This window comes from Amblyomma mixtum, chromosome 6 (assembly GCF_055824585.1).
Source record: "Amblyomma mixtum isolate Tamu chromosome 6, ASM5582458v1, whole genome shotgun sequence".
Lineage (NCBI taxonomy): Eukaryota > Metazoa > Arthropoda > Arachnida > Ixodida > Ixodidae > Amblyomma > Amblyomma mixtum.
The window spans coordinates 51,839,821-51,858,747 of record NC_143017.1 but is presented as its reverse complement, the minus strand read 5'-3'; the positions used below and the strand labels follow the sequence as shown (position 1 = coordinate 51,858,747).

Sequence of the window (18,927 nt, the reverse complement as noted above, 5' to 3'; positions counted from 1 at the left end):
CAGAATGAACAGCCGACTAGCCACTTTTGTGGCTTTGCTTGCTGGTGTATCCTTAGGCTTGGGGTTCAGGTGCATCTGGAGACTATAGATAGTCTTACTGGTAACCACTGCTGTGCAGGGATTTGATCATGAACCAGTGGCCTGAGCATGCTCCCTCAGTGGCACTGGCATGTGTTCAGCTTATGTAGACTAAGCAGATATGTGGAGGCTTGCTGTAGACATCATATAGGCTTCATTACACTTAAGTTTACGCCGCCGCGGTGGCTCAGCGGCTATGGTGCTCGGCTGCTGTCCCAAAAGACGCGGGTTCGATCCCGGCCGCGGCGGCTGGAATTTCTTTGGAGGAGAAATTCTAGAGGCCCGTGTACTGTGCGATGTCAGTGCACGTTAAAGAACCCCAGGTGGTCGAAATTTCCGGAGCCCTTCACTACGGCGTCTCTCATAGCCTCAGTCGCTTTGGGACGTTAAACCCCATAAACCAAACCAAACACTTAAGTTTACAGAGTTGCACCTTATGATCTTGTAATAGCAGTGTCTGGCCTGATAGTTCTTGTGCACATGTGGCAGGCACCTCATATGAGTAGTGATCCAAGTGGCGGCCTGCAAAGCAGTCCTTGAGGGTGTTGCTTTGGTGGGGCTTTTGTTGTAAATGTGGCAGGCGGCCAAGCTTAGTGTCACTTTCAACGAGTGGACTCTTGCTTCATAAAGTCACTTAGCAGTGCTGTGCCAAGTTTCCCAGTGTATGACTGAGAAAGCTAATTCAGAATTGTTCACATCGCCCACAAAAAAAGCATCTTGGAGCACGTTTAGTCATATTATGCTAGTCAAGACAGGCATGAAGCATATCAACGCCCTGTGAAGCAAACTAGCGCAATGTTTTTTTGCTCTTCCCATGCATATTACGGTCTTAAATCTACTTTTTAACAGCGAAATTTGATGCATTCCTGGAGCAATGGTATTGAAGCTGCACATGTAGATGGCATAAAATGTATTCAGGCTGAGCGAAGGTAGTTTGCTGAACTTGCTTCAAGGTGAATGTCACTGAAGTGTGTCATTGCTATGTGGCACTGCATGAATGACACTGAAGGGGAGTTTCACTCGTTGAAAGTGACTAGATTTGCCCTTGTGTCAGCTACTGGTGGCTTTCCCATCTGTCCTCCTGTGCCATCCTTTTCGATAGTTTCCAGGTCGTGAGGCTTGATTCCCGCTCTGCCGTGCAGCTTGTATAGCACTCCCGGTGCTCAGAGTTTTTGGAGGCGAGAACTTGCCTGCTCATGCTGCCAGAGCTTTGAGGTACAGGGGAAGCTGTCAGACATACACTGCATGGCCTTGCAGCAAGCTCAATGCTGTGGGAACTTCTCTGTAGGATGGCACATGGCAATGCTAAAGTCCCATGTGACTAAATGGTCATTGTCGTGTTTAAGCAGGAAGCCAGTATATGAAACTTTAGAATCGGCACATGTATTCAACTTGACCCATAAGAGACAGTTGAGCTAGTGTACATGTTGAGACTGATATCTAGTTTTCAACATTTGCTTCTGTTTCTGTTAACGTGTCAGAGGCAGTATTTGTCAGGAAAGGTAGATTTTGTTGAAGGCTATAATTCGAGTGCATTGTTAGAGCTTCCTTCTTACACTTCTGTCTGCTTAATGATAGTGTCTACCACGTTTCATGTTTGTGCTTAGCTTATTTGTTCACTGAGATTTGCAGCTGTCTGTAGCTTAAGCTAGAAAAGCGCCAAGTCTTGCTGTTTGAGTTGATGCAGTCTTTCATAAATGGCAGTATGGTCGGGAAGCACGTATGCTGCCTTCTCTTTTTGTTGCCAATGGCGCCTTAATGGTGGTTGAAATTAAAAGCCACTGGCACTGTCAAGGTCTTAAAGGTCTTCTTCTTTTTTTTTATGTATGGGTCATACCTTGGAGCACTAGAGAAATCAGAGGACTTTCACATTTGAATGCGCTCACGGGTGCCGTGCGGTTGGATTTAGGGGCCCACTTCAGCAGAAAATATAAATCTGAATCGGTGATCACAGTTGAGCACGGTCAACAACACAAGTTTAAACTGTACACACAACTTGCAGCGTTGCAATCGCGTCAAGCTGGAATTTACGCCCGTCTTCTTATTGTGCCGTCTAAGGTTACTTACTTGTCTGATTGCTTTTAGGACTGAAAAAATGAAGCAGACAGTCACGATTCCTATGCCAAGGCTTCTTAGCAAGCTGTTTGCTGGTTCGCTAGTCATCTGCATGGCATATGTGCTGGTCTTTGCTGCCCATGCATTGACTTGCCCCACGGGCAAGGGCATGGTAGTTGGCCTTAACATCCTGGCAGACCTTGCTCATTTTGTGGCTACATATCATAAGCTGCCCTAACAATAACACTTATCTTTTGGTTATAGTTGTGATGTTTTACTGTGTGCATGCAGGGTACTGCGTATAGCACCTAGTTTCATACAATTTAAGACTAAAATTTTCTTGACACTATTACTCATAGGAATGGCACGGATTTTTATAAGTTTATGGGCACGGTTAAAGACTGAAAGATAGGAACTGGATGAGGTGTTCTCATTCAGTTCTGATCTGTGTCCAGCATTGCAAGGTTGCAATGCAGCATTGGAATTTACCAGCTAGCCTTTTCCTCTGTTTTACTGAAGGCTGATAGCAATTTTTTTTTTTTGCAGTGACCAAAATGTTTACTAATTAGTTGGTAATCATCGCCATATTCTTGACTGCACTTTACCATATAGAGCACTCTGGGCCAAACTTAACATTGCATGTCTAACAATGCCACATTTTATGCTTGGCTTTGCAGTGTGGTTTCTAACAGCCACCTTTCTTGTACGGGTCAGGATGTTGCTTGCACGACTAAGAGAAGCTCAACTCATGATGTCGCTTGATATCTTCGCATGTGTGCATCTAAACATGTAACATTGGCATCTGCCAGTTCTTTTGGTTTGCGCAGTTTTGCTTTGATAGATTGTGAGTGCTTGTAGTCTCATGGCATTAAGTGGTGAAAAATATGAGAATGGTAAGTTGCTGGGCCAGATGCTTTTCAGACAAAATGGGATAAGCAGCGCTTGCAGTTGAGGACAATGAAGAAAAAGCTGTCATTCTTCGTCACTGTCCTCGTCTGCGAGCACTGCTTATCCCGTGATGCAAAATCTGGTAGAATTTGTTCTGCTCCTCTTTGGTAGACATATCCTGTTTTTTTTTTTTTTTTCAGATGAAAAAAAAAATATTCATCTAAATTTTATCCTTAGGCTTCTCTCCATGTGAAGGGTATTCTGTATATACAAGCCAAGTGGTTGTAGTATGCTTTGCATTGTTTTTTGGGTTTGTGCATTACACTTTGCATTAGGGCAAATGACGATTGCATGTCTCGGTTTCACGCATGTTGTCATGTATGTTGTCTGTACGAAATGTAACCCACCACTCTTCCAGCTAGAGTGTTCTCAACTGTATCGCAGTGCTGGAGCTTACAGTGGGCGACTTGGTATTGGTGCATTGGCTCAGCTCTTGACTGCATTGTGCCCCGAGTGCCCGAGCTGTGTTGTGTGAAGTACTTTCCAGCACACTCCAGGGTTGAATGTGGCAACTCAGACACCTGACAGTGATCTGTCATTTGATCTGTCACATGCCAGTGATCTGTCAAGCATTGTTTGTGGCGAAGCCTCCCATGCTCCTTTTTCTTTGCACTAACACCCCTGCTGCACAGACTCCAACCTGCTGTAGGAGCCTTGTTCCTAGCTCCAAGCATTTTTCCCCCCTTCCATGCTGTGGGCAGTTTCCCTTTGTCACCCCCGAATCCTCCTCACTGTGTTGTTGTGGCATGCCTCTGTCGGTGCTCTGCTCTCTCCACCTCTCCTTCCCTCTGTGGGGATTGTCATGCCAAGAGCAGTGCGTCTCACATCTGTCTGCCGGTTGGCGTTAACGCAGCAATCGCATGCTCGGACCATGGACTTAGAGCACATGAATCTCCAATTGGTGCCTAGCGAAATGACTGCGTCTTCGTCCATGCAACTTGGGTAGGTCACCTGCCGTTCTGTCTCGCACATAGTTTTCTGAGCCGCAGACTGTCTCTGAGCTGGGTGCAGGTGAAGTGCTCGGGTGAACGGGTTTCTGCATGATGGCAAACCCGAGCTTTTTGGTGCAGGTCGAGCCCGGTGTGGTGCCCTTCTCAGCTGTATACTAGTCTGCTGTCACTGACTCTTGACCATCACTGGAATTTCTCTCTCTGAACCATGCGCTTTTTTTTTGCGTCTTATTGCTGGCACAATGTACACATAGTTTTTCTGGCAGTTGTCGGTGCTTTACCATCTTGAATGTAGAAACTTCCCGGAGTGACCAGCTGTCCAAAAGGCGGACGTTTCCTGCTCCATCCATTTTACATATGCCTTGCGTACTTTGAACAGTAACAAAGTAAATTGCCAAGTTCCTTCCATTGCAGTCCTCTGCCCATTTGGCTGTGAATGTCATGGTGCCTCTAGGGGTCATTTTGGCCAGCAGTATAGTTTGTCCTGTGCTTAAGAAAAAAAAACTGATAGTTATGCTATGTAGGGCTCCGTTCAATGGCATGGGTGCACTTATTTGCCACCCTTATCTGCCACACCTAAGCTGATTGACTGAGATGGACTGCATTTAAATTATCACATGAGTGAAAGGCAAGTTTTTGGCTGCTGATACCAACATTAAAGGAACATTGATGACAAATAAAGTTGGCGTGTATTAATATGCTACCACATTCTGATCAGAGACAATTCTCATTGAAAACGGAGCTTTTTAAGCTAGAAAATATGCATGCAGAAAAAAAAAAAGAAATAGAAGTTTCCCCACCAGTGGCAGATTTCACAAGTAATATGTGTGCGTTGAAACTAATTTTTGTTACATTGATCCTAGAAGCCATGCTAGGCTGCCATTCACTTCAGAACATTGGCAACCAGTCCTGTCTGGTTAAAGTTGTCACGATTTAACATAAACTGACAGGATTATTTTTAAACCCGATTGTCTCGCCGATAAATGCATTTTTTTTTTTGCAGCGCCACCATAGCCAGAAAGGACGAGATAATTAATTTTTACTGAAAACGTTAATTGAATGGACTTGTCCTCAGTGTCCCTTTAATTAGTCTTCAAAAACTGCATGAAAATTGACAGCCAGAAAGAAGGACACACACAGTTGTAGAGCGCAGTGCATGTGTCCTCGTTTTGGTCCAAATTTTTCTCGTGCAGTTTTTAGGAGGTAGAACGAATTGCATCAGCCAGCCTTCCAAAAAACTGTTTATACCGCTCTGATACAAAGTGGTTTATACCACTCTGATACACCCACCGCGGTGGCTCAGTGGTTACGGCACTCGGCTGCTGACCCGAAAGACGCGGGTTCGATCCCGGCCCCGGCGGCCGAATTTCGATGAAGGCGAAATTCTAGAGGCCCGTGTGCTGTGCGATGTCAGTGCACGTTAAAGAACCCCAAGTGGTCGAAATTTCCGGAGCCCTTCACTACGGTGTCTCTCATAGCCTTAGTCGCTTTGGGACGTTAAACCCCAATAAACCATAAACCAAACCACTCTGATACAGTTACGTTGTGGGAGTTACTGATAGCTCCTTTATTTATGATCATTGCTAGTTCAAGGACATGTGAGGCAGTGCTTAGTGCACATGCCAAATTATGGTTACACTTCTGCACGCTTCTCATTGCTCTATGCAGGCTACTGTGGCATTGCACTCACGGGGTCTAGTTCAGTGGATAGCTTTTGCATGCTTTTTTGCACATTGCAACCACTGACGGCACGTGCCAGCGCATGACCTGAACTGTGTTTGGTACAGCATTGCACTTGCACCTTACAGATTGTTTTGGTTGTTTGAAATGGACCTCTGTGCACCGTAGTCATGGAAGTCTGCCTCAGATGCCACCAGCTGCTGTAGAGGCCTTGGCAAGTTAGGCATTGCTGGAACACTGGAGACTCGTGTTGAATTGAATATTTTCCGAATGTATAGCCAGCTCAATGATGCTGACATTGTGCAAGCTCATTGCTAGTGTGCCTTTAACATACTCGAGAAATCTTTAGCGATACGCATTCAGTCACTTCGTGCTGCTGTGATGAAAATTTCTGCATGCAGTACCCTGCAGTGAGAAAAAGCTGCGTTTCATATTTCTCTACTGTTGTAGGCTGTCCATTTAAACCTTTAGATGACTATGACGAGGCTTTCATATCTGCGGCTTTACTTCTTTTTAAAAAAAAATCGGCTGTTAGTGAGACTCCTGAAACTGCCTTTTTCATTAAAAGCTGCCAGTGACAGGAGTGCCTCATTTACTGCTGTTTCAAATAGGCGCCACTTGCAAGAAAATATGTTTGTACCTAAAATGTCGGGCATTTCTTTTAATTAATGTATGAGGTAAAAAACACCTTTCTTTAAGAATAAGTCTTCTGTTTTGTGCCTTTTCGCTGAATCATTTCTTCTAAACATTTTTTTCGCTGTTTCATGAAGGTTGACACCTGGTACCCTTTGGTGAAATGACACGTTGAAATCTGAGCATATGTTGTCAAGTGCAGATAGTTGGCATGATGGAGCTCGCGGAGTGAATGAAAAGCACCAGTTGAGCGAGTGATTTAATTAAGGCGAAATGGAAAGATGACGCTGTATCAACGGGCAGTAAAGCCACAACATTCACTTGGGCTTGCTTCTCCCCACTGGTTGAATACAACCTCACTGTCTGCATATTTTTAATCTCATACTTGGTGAGCATTCTTTGTTTTTATTTTTGGCAATAATGCCTGCTGGCTGCCATTTATTGTGGGGTATTTTCATTGGAGAGCATTGCATGGCACACTTCTAAAGCCTGTGGCTGGAAATCTCGGGTCATACAGAGGAGGAGTAGAGGCGTTGCATAGACCATAATAGTGAACTGTTGCTGCCTTCAGTGCCGTTGCCTTTAATGTTTTGCTGCTCTGTCCCGGTAGCACTCTCCCCTCCACGTTTAGGGGCAGTTTTAATTAGCTGCTATATATGTAAGTAGCATACTTAGAAAGCATTTCAACTGCCCCATTTTTGCAAAGGGGTGGGTTAAATAAAGGGGACTGAACAAAGCAGTCTTTCCCTGTGCCGCTTGTCTTAGCACTGCTTTCTTGCAACTTGTATCGTGTGTATGTGTGCTGACAGTGTTATGTGTGCGCGTGCGCGTGGCTGCCACGGTGCTTGCATCGGCCAGGTTTGTGGCTGGAGTGGTTCTGCGGGAGCGGCTCCCGTCTTTCGAGCGCATGCTGTGGCGAGTGTGTCGTGGCAACGTGTTCCTTCGCCAAGCAGCCATTGAAACGCCACTGGAGGACCCAGTCACCGTGAGTCTATGGGTTTTTATTTTTTCATCTTGCAAGGTAGCTTTCCATTTATGCATCCTGCTTTGTTCGACATCGAATCACTTCAAAAGTTGAGTTGCATAGTTGCTAGACATCTGGCTCTTGTGGATGGGTAGTAGAAGTAAGTGCTTGTAGGCATCTACTGAAATCATCAGCCTGCTTAATATCGTAATGTTATTAATAGCTTACAGTGAGTATCAACATGTTAAGATTCCTTCGCAAAATGCCTCCCTTGTAGCGTTGACACAAGAAAAACTCGCATAGAGTTCGTTGGCTTGCATGAACTGAGTACATACTCATAAGTTATAGCCGCAAGAACAAGGCACATCCAGAAAAATAATGCAAAGTGAGCAGACTGAATAAACAGACTTAGAGACAGTGAGAGTGCAGAATAAGTGCATGGATCACAAAGTACAGTTTCAAGTGGTACTCACTAAAACTGCCATTTCCTGATGTGTAATATCTTTTTCAACCCAGGGTGACCAAGTCTACAAGACTGTGTTTATTATTTTCTTCCAAGGAGAGCAGCTCAAGACAAGAGTGAAAAAGATTTGCGAAGGGTAGGAGACTGCATTTTACTTTCTGTTCTTCCACATACACTATTTAGACAGCTTCAAAAATGTGGCATTGAAAGCTTTGAGGTTGACCTGTGCATTATGCGCACCCTCAGTTTGTGTTTGTGGGAATACTAGACCTCATTGTGGGTTGTAAACACAGCAAGTGCGAGAGGAAGAATTTGAAAAATTAGAAGATATGAAAAGCTGGGTAATTAAAGCATGGCTAATCTTCGTCACTGAATCTGTCGACCCACTCTTCCGACTCCGAACAAAACGAGGACCAAGCACATGTCGGTAAAGGCGCCGTGCCACGATCTTCGGGCAGGGATGGCGATCCCATTCCAGCTAGGTGTTGATGGAGCGCTCAGTCCTTGCTGCCGTCCAGGCAAGTGTTAATGCCGCAGCCCTGGAAGGAGTCCCATATCACACCTTCCGATATTGCCACCCATGCTCTGGACACGAAGTTCAGGACATTTTGTCGCGACAGTTTCCGTCGGGTTCCTTTGTTGGTTTCCTTAGGAAACTGCTTGACCTCGAAATTAGGCGTATCGTCTGAATAATGGCATTGCCTCGTTCGCACCCATAGAGTTTCTTACTATTACCTAGAGGGAAAGCTGGCAGCCCGTCTATGGGAGTTTGCATGGCGACCCCTCGAGACCACTTCAGCCACCATGGGCGCTCAAAGCATCATGGGGCGGTGAGCTACTTGTTGCGGAACTGCAACTTTTGGCCAAAAATTAATAGAAAACTAAAGCTGTTTGGTAACTACAAACGTCGTAACATTTAATATCTTGTCTAATGATTGCAACAAACGAGCAGAAAAGCATTTAAGTGCAAAGTTTGCCCAAAATAAGAGACGACTCGCTCTCCTATTGGCCAAGTAATGAACACTATAAAAACTAATATTTCGTAATTAACAGGCGCACTTTTAAAAGCAAATATGTTTTAAAAAAAAATGCTGTTACTTAGATATTTTAAGAAGTTTTTTAATAGCATTTCGGGAAAGTGAAACTTTCTATTGGCGTCGTGTGTCTATGCATTTTTACTACTATGTTTTTTGCCCACTGCGTTCGCGCGAAAGTAGTCTGCGCACACACGAACAGCGTTTTCGGAATGAAACATCTCAGTAGTGCCATTCCGTGCCCCCGAAAAAATACGACTGTCTCACAACAAGTAGATCACCGCCCCATGATGCTTTGGGCGTCCATGGTGGCTGAAGTGCAGCGCCGCCAGCTTTCCCTCTAGGTAATAGTAAGAAACTCTATGTTCGCACCCCTCCCCTACCTCAGCTATAAACGTTGCAAAGACTCCGATCAATGGGCACTTAATGTGTTGTTGCCGCGTTTTTTAATGTCTCTTGGGTACAGGCCATAATCGCATGGGTGCTTGCTCGGTTTTTAGGGAAATTCAAATTCTCGAAAAAGGGGGGTGGGCGCTTATTCGAGCATGGGCGGATGCTCGATGTTTTACGATTAAGTGGCCTGCTTACCAGTTCGTCAGACACTCTGCTGTAAGGCGTCGTTTAAGTAGAACACGGCAATTTTTTTCCTCCTCTTTGTTGGACTCTGGCCATGGCGACATATTGTGAATGGCATACAAAATCTTCAGGGATCCAAATGGCTGTGCATTTGTGAAGCACACTAGATGTTGACGTCAGAAGTTTAACTGCAAAATGTACCTAACGAATAAATTAAGTCTTGGAAAGAAACAGTGTTCATTGGTTACTTTTGAGTATATAGAACAGTTTCGCATAATTTTCTGGCATCCTTTCTACATATTACAGTGAGCATTGGCAAAACACAGTCTGTGAAGATTTTTGTCATTGGTGGCTTGTTGTGTGTCACATTTCGATGCATTCTGCTAGCTTGAAGGTTAACTTGGCAGATAAAACCGGTTCCACTAATATGGAGCCCAGGTGTATCGAATTATTAGCTGTATCGAACACATAGATTATCCCCTCAAAAATTCTCTGCAAAACTATAGGAAAGTGGCATACTACATTGAGCTCCAATTTCGCCGGTCACTTGATTGATCGAACTGCAGTCGCCGTGCCCCTGCACGAGCCATTTTTCCTAACGGCACTCTTTGATCACTTCTCATGTTCAGCTCTAACACTGTGTGCACAAATATAGCTGATAATATGTGCTATGTGCACATGGAGTAGTGCATGTGGCCATGGAGCTGTTCTGGTGCTGTATGCAAAGCCACATGCCGCAATGTTCCCGTTAAATGATTAAGATGGCGCATCAGAAATGAGAATCATCCTGTTTCACAGTGTACTGTGGATGCAAGGAGTATTGTAGTGAAGATGCCGTTTAGGGTGACAATTTTTGTGTGCGTGCGCATCGTTTGGAATGCCATGAATTAGTGTTATTGGGCTGTCTCGCTTCAAGGTTACCATAGTTTGGTTTTACGTTTTATTAAGAAAGCTGTACTTTTTGCGCATCTTTTGTAGTGTTCCAGACTCTGGTGAAAATGGCTTCCTAGCAGTCCAAAGTGGAGGTATTTTAATTGCTGTGGTATATCATGTGGCATGATTTAAAAAAGTTTGAAGATCATTGTGAGTGAAGCACTCTGCTGTGCTTTCTTTTTGGCTACTTTCTTTGCGACACGTTGTGTTTAATCTGAGATTATTGTGCAGGTTTCGTGCCACCCTCTACCCTTGCCCCGAGACACCAGCCGATCGAAGGGAGATGTCCATTGGCGTGATGACCCGCATTGAAGATCTGAACACGGTGCGTAAGTGCTAGCAAATTATGCAAGCAGACTGCTACAGTACGACTGTAATCATTTCCCTGAGCAAGCTTGGACAAGCACTTCAGGGGGGTATCACTCATTGTTCATGCAGCTGTGTGGGTTCAAACAAGTCCTTTTCAGTATTTGTTGACTTTGCCTCCTGAAAGCAGTTCATTTGTAATCGTGGAATCATTTGTTCGGTTTTCTGCAGGCCTCCTACTTGATTCAGGCAGTGCGCACTTTACTGAAATTTCTCTGAAGCTTGCAGCTTTTAGCAGTTTGTCTTTGGCCCGTGCCTTGTACCAGAAAGAAGGTACCGCTGAGCCGTGCTCATGGTAAACGGGCTGTTTTGCTTGCTTTGCGCTCTTTGCAGGTGTTGGGCCAGACGCAGGACCACCGGCACCGGGTGCTGGTGGCCGCTGCCAAGAACATCAAGAACTGGTTCGTGAAGGTGCGCAAGATCAAGGCCATCTACCACGCCCTGAACCTGTTCAACCTGGATGTGACCCAGAAGTGCCTGATTGCCGAGTGCTGGTGTGCAGTCTCCGACCTCGAGAAGATCCAGATGGCACTCCACCGTGGCACGGTCAGTCCACACTGCCATTGGGAGTTTGTGCAGGGCTTGGGACTGCTCACCTTTCCATAATCAGAGGGGAGAAATCAGCGCAGGTGTTCTCATGGCCAGTTGTACTCAGTGCATCCCTTTATTCCGCAACATGCCACTGTCTGTAATTAAACTGGTGTGCAGACGTACAATGTTATTTAGTGCTAAGCGGCATTGTTTGAGTGCTGGCCTGAATAAACGTTTGGCAGGTGAGGACTAGACCACTCATAAAAGTTTTTACAAGGTGAGGGCGAATGCTGCATTGTAGTGTAGTGAAGACAGCTCGGCCTTTCACTGACACTTTCTCCTCTCCTTTTGACCCAGCAGTATAGAGCTACTATGGTCTCTTCGAGTGGTTGTCTTTTGGGCGACTTTTGGAGAGTGCAGTGGAGGGACAGCTGAGTTTCATATTGCCACGCGCCTAACGCGCCGCGCGGCCTCCGCGCTGAGTCGAAGACGACGACGAAGCGGCGGTGAGCTCTCGTGGCGCGCTGTTCTGTTCTGTGTCGTGGAAGCTGGCTCCATAATTAAAAGAAGGCTCCCGGTCTTGGGTTCTTCCCGACGTCTACCTTCACGGCTCCTCTGGTCGTGACACTGGTGGAGGTGCGGGGTAAGGCGAAGGTCCAGGAGATGGGGCCGCGCGGCGCACGACGTCCGCGTACGTGACTGGCTGGACAGGAGTCGGGTACGGCGCGGGATCGTATGGGGTCGGTTGCGGTGCCAGCACAGCTGCAGCGTCTTGTGCCCTGAGTGCCTGTCGGACTTCCTTGCGGATGACGCTGGTGACGGAATCGACGCGAGGGGCAAAGGTGGCTTGAAGGTGCTGCAGCTCCTCGCGGACCACGGAACGGATGAGTTCGCGAAGGGAGTCCGGATTCGTCCTGGGATCATGGTCGAACCGGTCCAACGTTGATAGAGTCGACGTTTGGCGCAGTTGCCGGTCGTACTGATGGGATCTTTGCTGCAGCAATTTCTCCATGTGCACGGCGTCGGCCAGGAACTCCGCGACGGTGTTGGGCGGGTTCCGCACGAGGCCGGAAAAGAGCTGGTCTTTTACGCCGCGCATCAGGTGCTGCAGCTTTTCTTCAGGCATGGCCGGATCGGCGTGATGGCAAAGACGCTTCACATCCTCGACGTACATGGCAACACCCTCATTGGGAAGCTGAATTCGAGAGGACAGTGCACGCTCTGCGCTCTCCCGGCGGTCGCTGTTGGCATACGTACTCAGGAGCTGACGTCGAAAGTCCGGCCACATAGAGAAAGTAGTCTCATGGTTTTCGAACCACGTTCGTGCAGAGTCTTCAAGGCTGAAGTAAACGTTACGAAGCTTTGTAGCGTCGTCCCAGCAGTTAAAGGTCGCGACCCGTTCGTAGTGAGCCAACCAGTCTTCGGCATCTTCAAACAGGTCGCCGTGAAAGGGCTTAGGCGTGCGTGGAGTCTGAAGGGTGAGATAGGTGGGGCTGGCTGCAGGGACAGTCGTAGGCAGGGCGGGCAGTGGCGTCGCCATGAGTGGAGTGGTAGTTGAAGGCGCGCTGACAATAGGAAGGGCCTCGGGGGACAGGCCGCGGATCCTCCGGCTGGCACGATGGACAGGGGTGGTCACAAGAGGCAGACGCGTCGAGTCGTCCTCAGGAGTAGGGAGCATCGGCCGCACCTCCACCAGTGTCACGACCAGAGGAGCCGTGAAGGTAGACGCGACGCTCCGCAACGTTCCGCAACGTTCACGGAACATCTGCACCGCCTCAGGATTGTCCTCAAAGCCGTTCGATCCGCCAACCTCTCCCTCAAACCAGAAAAATGCCACTTTGGGTTCACCGAATTGAAGTTCCTCGGGCACGTCATTAGTGCTGACGGAATCCGCGCTGACCCAGAGAAGCTTGCTGCCGTTGCTGCCTTTCCGGTCCCCTCCCACAAAAAAACAGTCCGACGTTTTCTGGGCCTGTGCTCCTATTATCGCTGCTTCATTAGAAACTTCGCCCAGCTCGCCAGCCCTCTGACGCTCCTAACCCGTGATGATACGTCGTTTTCCTGGGGCAACGAACAACAGACTGCCTTCGACGAGTTACGACGCCTACTCCAATCACCGCCCATCTTGGCACATTTCGACGAAGATGCCGATACGGAGGTGCACACGGATGCGAGCAATGTCGGTCTTGGCGCCGTTCTAGTTCAGCAGCAAAACGGTGTCGACAAAGTAATTGCCTACGCCAGCCGCGCACTGTCGCGTGCTGAGTTGAACTACTCTACCACGGAAAAAGAATGTTTAGCGGTAGTCTGGGCCGCTGCCAAGTTCCGCCCATACCTCTATGGCAGACCGTTTCGTATCGTCACCGACCACCACTCGCTGTGCTGGCTGAAAAATTTAAAGGACCCTTGCGGCCGCCTAGCACGTTGGGCATTACGCCTGCAGGAATTCGATTTCACCGTCACCTACAAGTCAGGCCTGAAACACACCGACGCTGATACCTTGTCACGCGCTCCCGTCGAACCTCCTCCGCAAGACACCACCGACGATGATAGCTTCCTTGGAGCGGTCAGCACATCTGAGCTCGTTTCCAGACAGCGTGCCGACGCCGAGCTCCGTCTGCTCATCGAACATCTCGAAGGTGGGTGCCCTGCAATACCACGAAACCTAGCTCGTGGACTATCGTCGTTCTGCCTACGGAGAGGGGTGCTTTATAAAAAGAACTCTACTTCAAGTCCGACAACTTACCTGCTCGTCATACCGTCTGATCTGCGGGATGAAGTCCTCCTTGCCTGCCATGATGAACCGACTTCCGGCCACCTTGGAGTTACACGCACCTTATCCCGAATCCGGCAGAACTATTAGCCCAACCTAACTTCAAGTGTCAAGCATTATGTCCGGACATGCCGCCAATGCCAGCGGCGAAAAAAACCCGCGCTCAAGCCTCCTGGACTGCTTCAGTGCATCGAGCCGCCACAAATACCATTCGACAAAGTCGGCATGGACCTTCTGGGGCCATTTCCTCTCTCGTCTTCCGGCCACAAGTGGATCGTAGTCGCCACAGACTACTTGACCCGCTACGCTGAAACGAAGGCCCTTGCGCAAGGTACTGCCGCCGAAGTTGCCCACTTCTTTATGCACGACATCGTGCTTAGACACGGCGCCCCATCGGCCATCATTACTGACCGAGGCAAGGCGTTTACAGCCCGACTCCTACGTGACATCTTAGCGCTTAGCCATTCTGCTCATCGACCAACAACAGCGTATCATCCCCAAACCAATGGTCTAACGGAACGGCTCAACAAAACATTGGCGGACATGATCTCGATGTACGTCGACGTTGAACACAAAACCTGGGATGAGGTCTTGCCGTACGTCACCTTCGCATATAATACCGCGACGCAGGAAACCACTCAGTTCACCCCGTTCTGTCTCGTGTATGGCAGAGAGGTCTGCATGATGCTAGACGCCATGCTGCCGTACGGCGACGCAGAGCTTCCCCCTGAAGCTGGCCACTTCGTGGAGCAAGCAGAGCAGGCCCGTCAGCTGGCCCGCTTGCACATCAAGGACCAGCAATCCGCCGATGCCAGACACTATAACCTTCGGCACAGGGACGTGCACTACGAGCCGGGCGACCACGTGTGGGTGTGGACACCAGTGCGCCGCAAGGGATTGTGCGAAAAGCTTTTAAAGAGGTATTTTGGCCCGTACAGAGTCCTGCGCCGCCTGAGCAGCGTCAACTACGAAGTTGTCCCCCATGGAACTGTGGTCGCCGGCCCTCAGCGTCAACGGCCTGAAATCGTGCATGTAGTGCGCTTAAAGCCGTACTTTTCGCGTGACTGAGCGCTGTGTTCACGCTGTTTCGTACCTTTTCCTCTTACCCCACGTGTGAACTTGACTCTCCCTGCATGTCATCTAGCGCGCACTGTATAGTTCACCTCACCCCGTCTTTTTTTTTGTTCCTCCTCCCCTCACTGTACATACCCCATTCCACATCGAGACTATGTTTGCTTTCGCGGGGGGGGGGGGGGGGGGGAATAATGCCACGCGCCTAACGCGCCGCGCGGCCTCCGCGCTGAGTCGAAGACGACGACGAAGCGGCGGTGGGCTCTCGTGGCGCGCTGTTCCGTTCTGTGTCGTGGAAGCTGGCTCCATAATTAAAAGAAGGTTCCCGGTCTTGGGTTCTTCCCGACGTCTACCTTCACGGCTCCTCTGGTCGTGACAATATGGATGGGGCGTTTGTTCAAAGAGTAAAGGCGGCTGTAGCTTTCCCGGACCAGACTTATTGGTGGAGGGAAAGAACAGGACTTGAAATGTGCTCGTAGTTTGATAGTTCATAACAGAGAGTAAATTGAGGCTGATAGAAAGGAGCCTCATCCGCACCACTAGTGTATTGCGGGCCTTAGTTCATAATACTAGCATGTACAGCCGTGATCGAAAGTTTGCTTGATGCGAGTGTGTGAAAAAAAATTATTTAGGCGCAGCCACATAATCCAGCTGCTTAAAATGTGTCAGGTATGCTACTTCTGTTGGTAACAGTACTGTGTGACTGGGTCATAAAGCAGAGGTGCAATGAACTTTTTACAAGAACACACGTTCCGTAAAATTTTGACTGTGATAGTACTGTTGAGCCTACGTATGAACCTGGCTGTCAAGTGGATTTCGTTTCTTATATTTTCTAGATGTTCATTGAAAGTGGACTAACCATAAGTTATCTGAATTGCATAGGCAGGCTAAGTGGTGTGCTTTTTCCGCAGTGTAATCCGTGATAAGCCTGATTAATTTTTGGCATGACATCAGCGCAAGCACGCACCGATGTCACTGGTCTCCGAGATGGTCTCTCAACTGAAACTGATATCCACCCATTCCATGTGGTTGTCTAACTCGCCACTACTAGTGTAAAGAAAAAAAAGACAGCATAAAAACCAACAAAAGTGCTCAGTATAGCCTTTCAACTTCGAGGAGCATGCGGCGAAACTGACTTTATGATCAGGGACTGCCGTACTATGTCCGATCAATGTTTCATTTTTAACATCACCTCCTTGCGTTACAAAGTTAAAAACCAAAACTCAAACCAAAGAAATTGTGTTGTAGAAGCAAACTGGATGGCACAGCTTGTCCAGGAGTGCCACCTTGAATTTTTGGCGACAGGTTCAAAACGTCGATCATTTATGACCGATGGCCTATGGCATGGTAAGTAAAGAGTTGAAAAAGTCTGTACAGAACAGTGACCAGCTTTAAGGAAAAGTGCTCCAGGTCCCCATGCTACTTGCAGACAAAGTAGCGAGATTTAGCTCTTAGCAAATGGTTGATGCCATCTGGGCTTCATTCCAACTAGCATTAGCCAAATTTTGAGCCCTACAAAAAGCAGAGACTTGCTGGAAGGCTTGCCCAGCCACTGAGCTGAGAGTGCATCAGTTGTAGTGGCTGACAGCGGAAGTGGCAGCGTGCCATATACAGCCGTTGCTTTAAAATGCAGTGACTTAGTTCTGAAAGGGAGAGGGCAGGTTGCGTTGTCTACCATTGAGCTACCCAGAGTTCCTGACACTACGAGGTCACTTTCTTAAACAGGAATGCCTCAAGGCAGTGACCTCGAGGGTGTAAGTCAGGGCGATGCTGCACACTCATGGCAGACTCACTTTTCTGCCTTTTTCTCAAGTTTGCAAAACCCACAGCTCGTTTAAGTTTTTCATGTAGAAAGTGAAAGCCATTGAGGTTAGGGTGCTCCAAAGTGAACAACTAGGGTCATGCAGCACATCCCCCACATGTCGGTTTGTGGTACCTGCGTGTTCCCTTTAGTCGAGTCTCATGTCTTCGATGTTTAACTTACATCTAAGACTTGGCGCCATAGCCCAAATGTGCATCATCAGTCATGTCACCTTCATTTGTATTAAACAGCTATTAAACATAAGTGGGCTTTTATACTTGGGCAGGACTGTGTATGTCCAACATTTTCATGCAGTTCGCATGTGTTATTCCACAATTTATGTTCATCTTCATGGTTGTGGCAAACAAAAGCTTGGATCTGTTTTCTCTGCTATGTAAGCATTTACTATGTAAGCATGTGCTGTGTTGTTCTCTCCTTCAGGATCGTGGTGGCAACACCGTGCCATCTATCCTGAACCGCATGGAGACCAAGGAGACTCCGCCCACCTACAACCGCACCAACCGCTTCACTGTGGGATTCCAAAACATTGTGGATGCATATGCGGTGCCAAGCTACCGAGAGGTGAACCCGGGTGAGGTGGTCTTGCATTTGCTAATCCAGGAGGGGCCTCTCGATAGTGCTGTTTTGTATCTTATATGCTTGGCTGCCTCTGGCTGGGCTTCAGTGTGTCACTGTACTGAAGGGGGCTTGCCACATGAAATAATGTGCACTGCATTTGCGACACAAATTCTGTCTGTGGCTTATATAGAGTATAACTGTGTTGATACATTACTTAAAAGAATGAGGGGGGAAAAATGTATATTCAGGAAAGCACATGATCTAAGCCACCTAATTTTGAAAAATGCTGCTGTTGAATAAGGTACAAAGTAAATTAGTTGATGATTTCACTTCATAAAAATGTCGGTTAGCACTCCTTAGTGCAAGTTCTCAACAGCTTTTTCAAATGCACGTAGCAAGCTCATTCCATCCTCAGCGGCTAAAACAAAGCTGCTAAATAAAGTGCTCTCTCTCCCCCCCCCCCCCCCCCCCCCCCCCCCCCGCCTTTGTTTTTGGATACTTCACTCCCTCGCACCGATGCACTGCGGAGAAGTCATTGTAGCAGCTGCCTGTTCATGACTCTTTATGCAGCGTTCTCCAGACTCAGCCTGTTCTAATATAGCCGCATCATTGTAGGTTTTAGATGCTTCGCCCTCTTCCCGTGCAATCGCGCTAACGCACACACACATGCAGCGGCAGCCACCCTGACCACCATGCTATTGCTGCTACCTATTTCGTGCTGCCCAGTCCTGTTTATGTACTCCCTTGTTTACTTTCTTCTACTCTCTCAACCCTTTTCTGTGCCTTATCTTAATGGCCGGCACTGCTTTCCTTCCACGTTCGTAGCCGCAACTCTCCTTTGCTCATGTGTGTAGCACGGCCCCAGGTTCCAGTCTAAAAGCTGGCTTCTCTTAGCTGCTCATGAGCCTGGAATGAAACTCGCTGTAGCTGTCTTGAAGAACAGCGAGAAAAAAAAAGTGTTATGTATGTACGAGAAAAAAAGTTACATATGTACTTTGGTTCAAAATATAACGAGAGATGCGGTTTTAAACTGATGAACAGAGGGAAAAAAATTCGCATTTTTTTTTCATGTAAATACAGCACCAGTTGTTGCCCAGTCGACTGTAGTTGTGCAGTTGAGAACAAGACTTTTATCGACCATCACAGGGCAGAACTACTTCCAGTGCACTGTGAACAGCAGATGTGACTCTTATACCCGTGCGTTTGGTGCAGCTCCGTTCACCATCATCACCTTTCCGTTCCTGTTTGCGGTGATGTTCGGTGATGCTGGCCATGGCACTCTCATGTTCCTGTTTGCTCTGTGGATGGTGCTCAAGGAGAAGGCTCTGCTGGCTGAGAAATCTGACAATGAGGTGGGCATGCCACGTTTTTTTTCTTGGCGCACAGGTATCTGAGTAACTGGGATGGACAGGGAGAACATATGTAATGAACACCTAGTCCAGTGCTGCATTTCATTGATCAAGGTGTATTAACCGGAAGTTAGTGCTCGTTG

General features: G+C 47.7%; 1 protein-coding gene across 5 annotated transcripts in view; it reads left to right on the top strand.

Moving 5' to 3' along the window:
• Positions 1 to 18,927, top strand: part of Vha100-1 (V-type ATPase subunit a family protein Vha100-1) — a 44,875-nt gene that overhangs the window by 15,524 nt on the left and 10,424 nt on the right. For 3 of the 5 annotated variants that reach the window (XM_089547917.1, XM_089547920.1, XM_089547919.1), the window contains 7 exons: positions 3,935 to 4,023; positions 7,203 to 7,329; positions 7,825 to 7,907; positions 10,546 to 10,639; positions 11,014 to 11,226; positions 17,298 to 17,448; positions 18,648 to 18,787. In XM_089547917.1, coding sequence (XP_089404043.1) covers positions 3,935 to 4,023; positions 7,203 to 7,329; positions 7,825 to 7,907; positions 10,546 to 10,639; positions 11,014 to 11,226; positions 17,298 to 17,448; positions 18,648 to 18,787 — 897 coding nt within the window. The remainder of the gene's footprint in view (positions 1 to 3,934; positions 4,024 to 7,202; positions 7,330 to 7,824; positions 7,908 to 10,545; positions 10,640 to 11,013; positions 11,227 to 17,297; positions 17,449 to 18,647; positions 18,788 to 18,927) is intronic. The other 2 variants (XM_089547918.1, XM_089547916.1) reach the window with 1 other exon arrangement.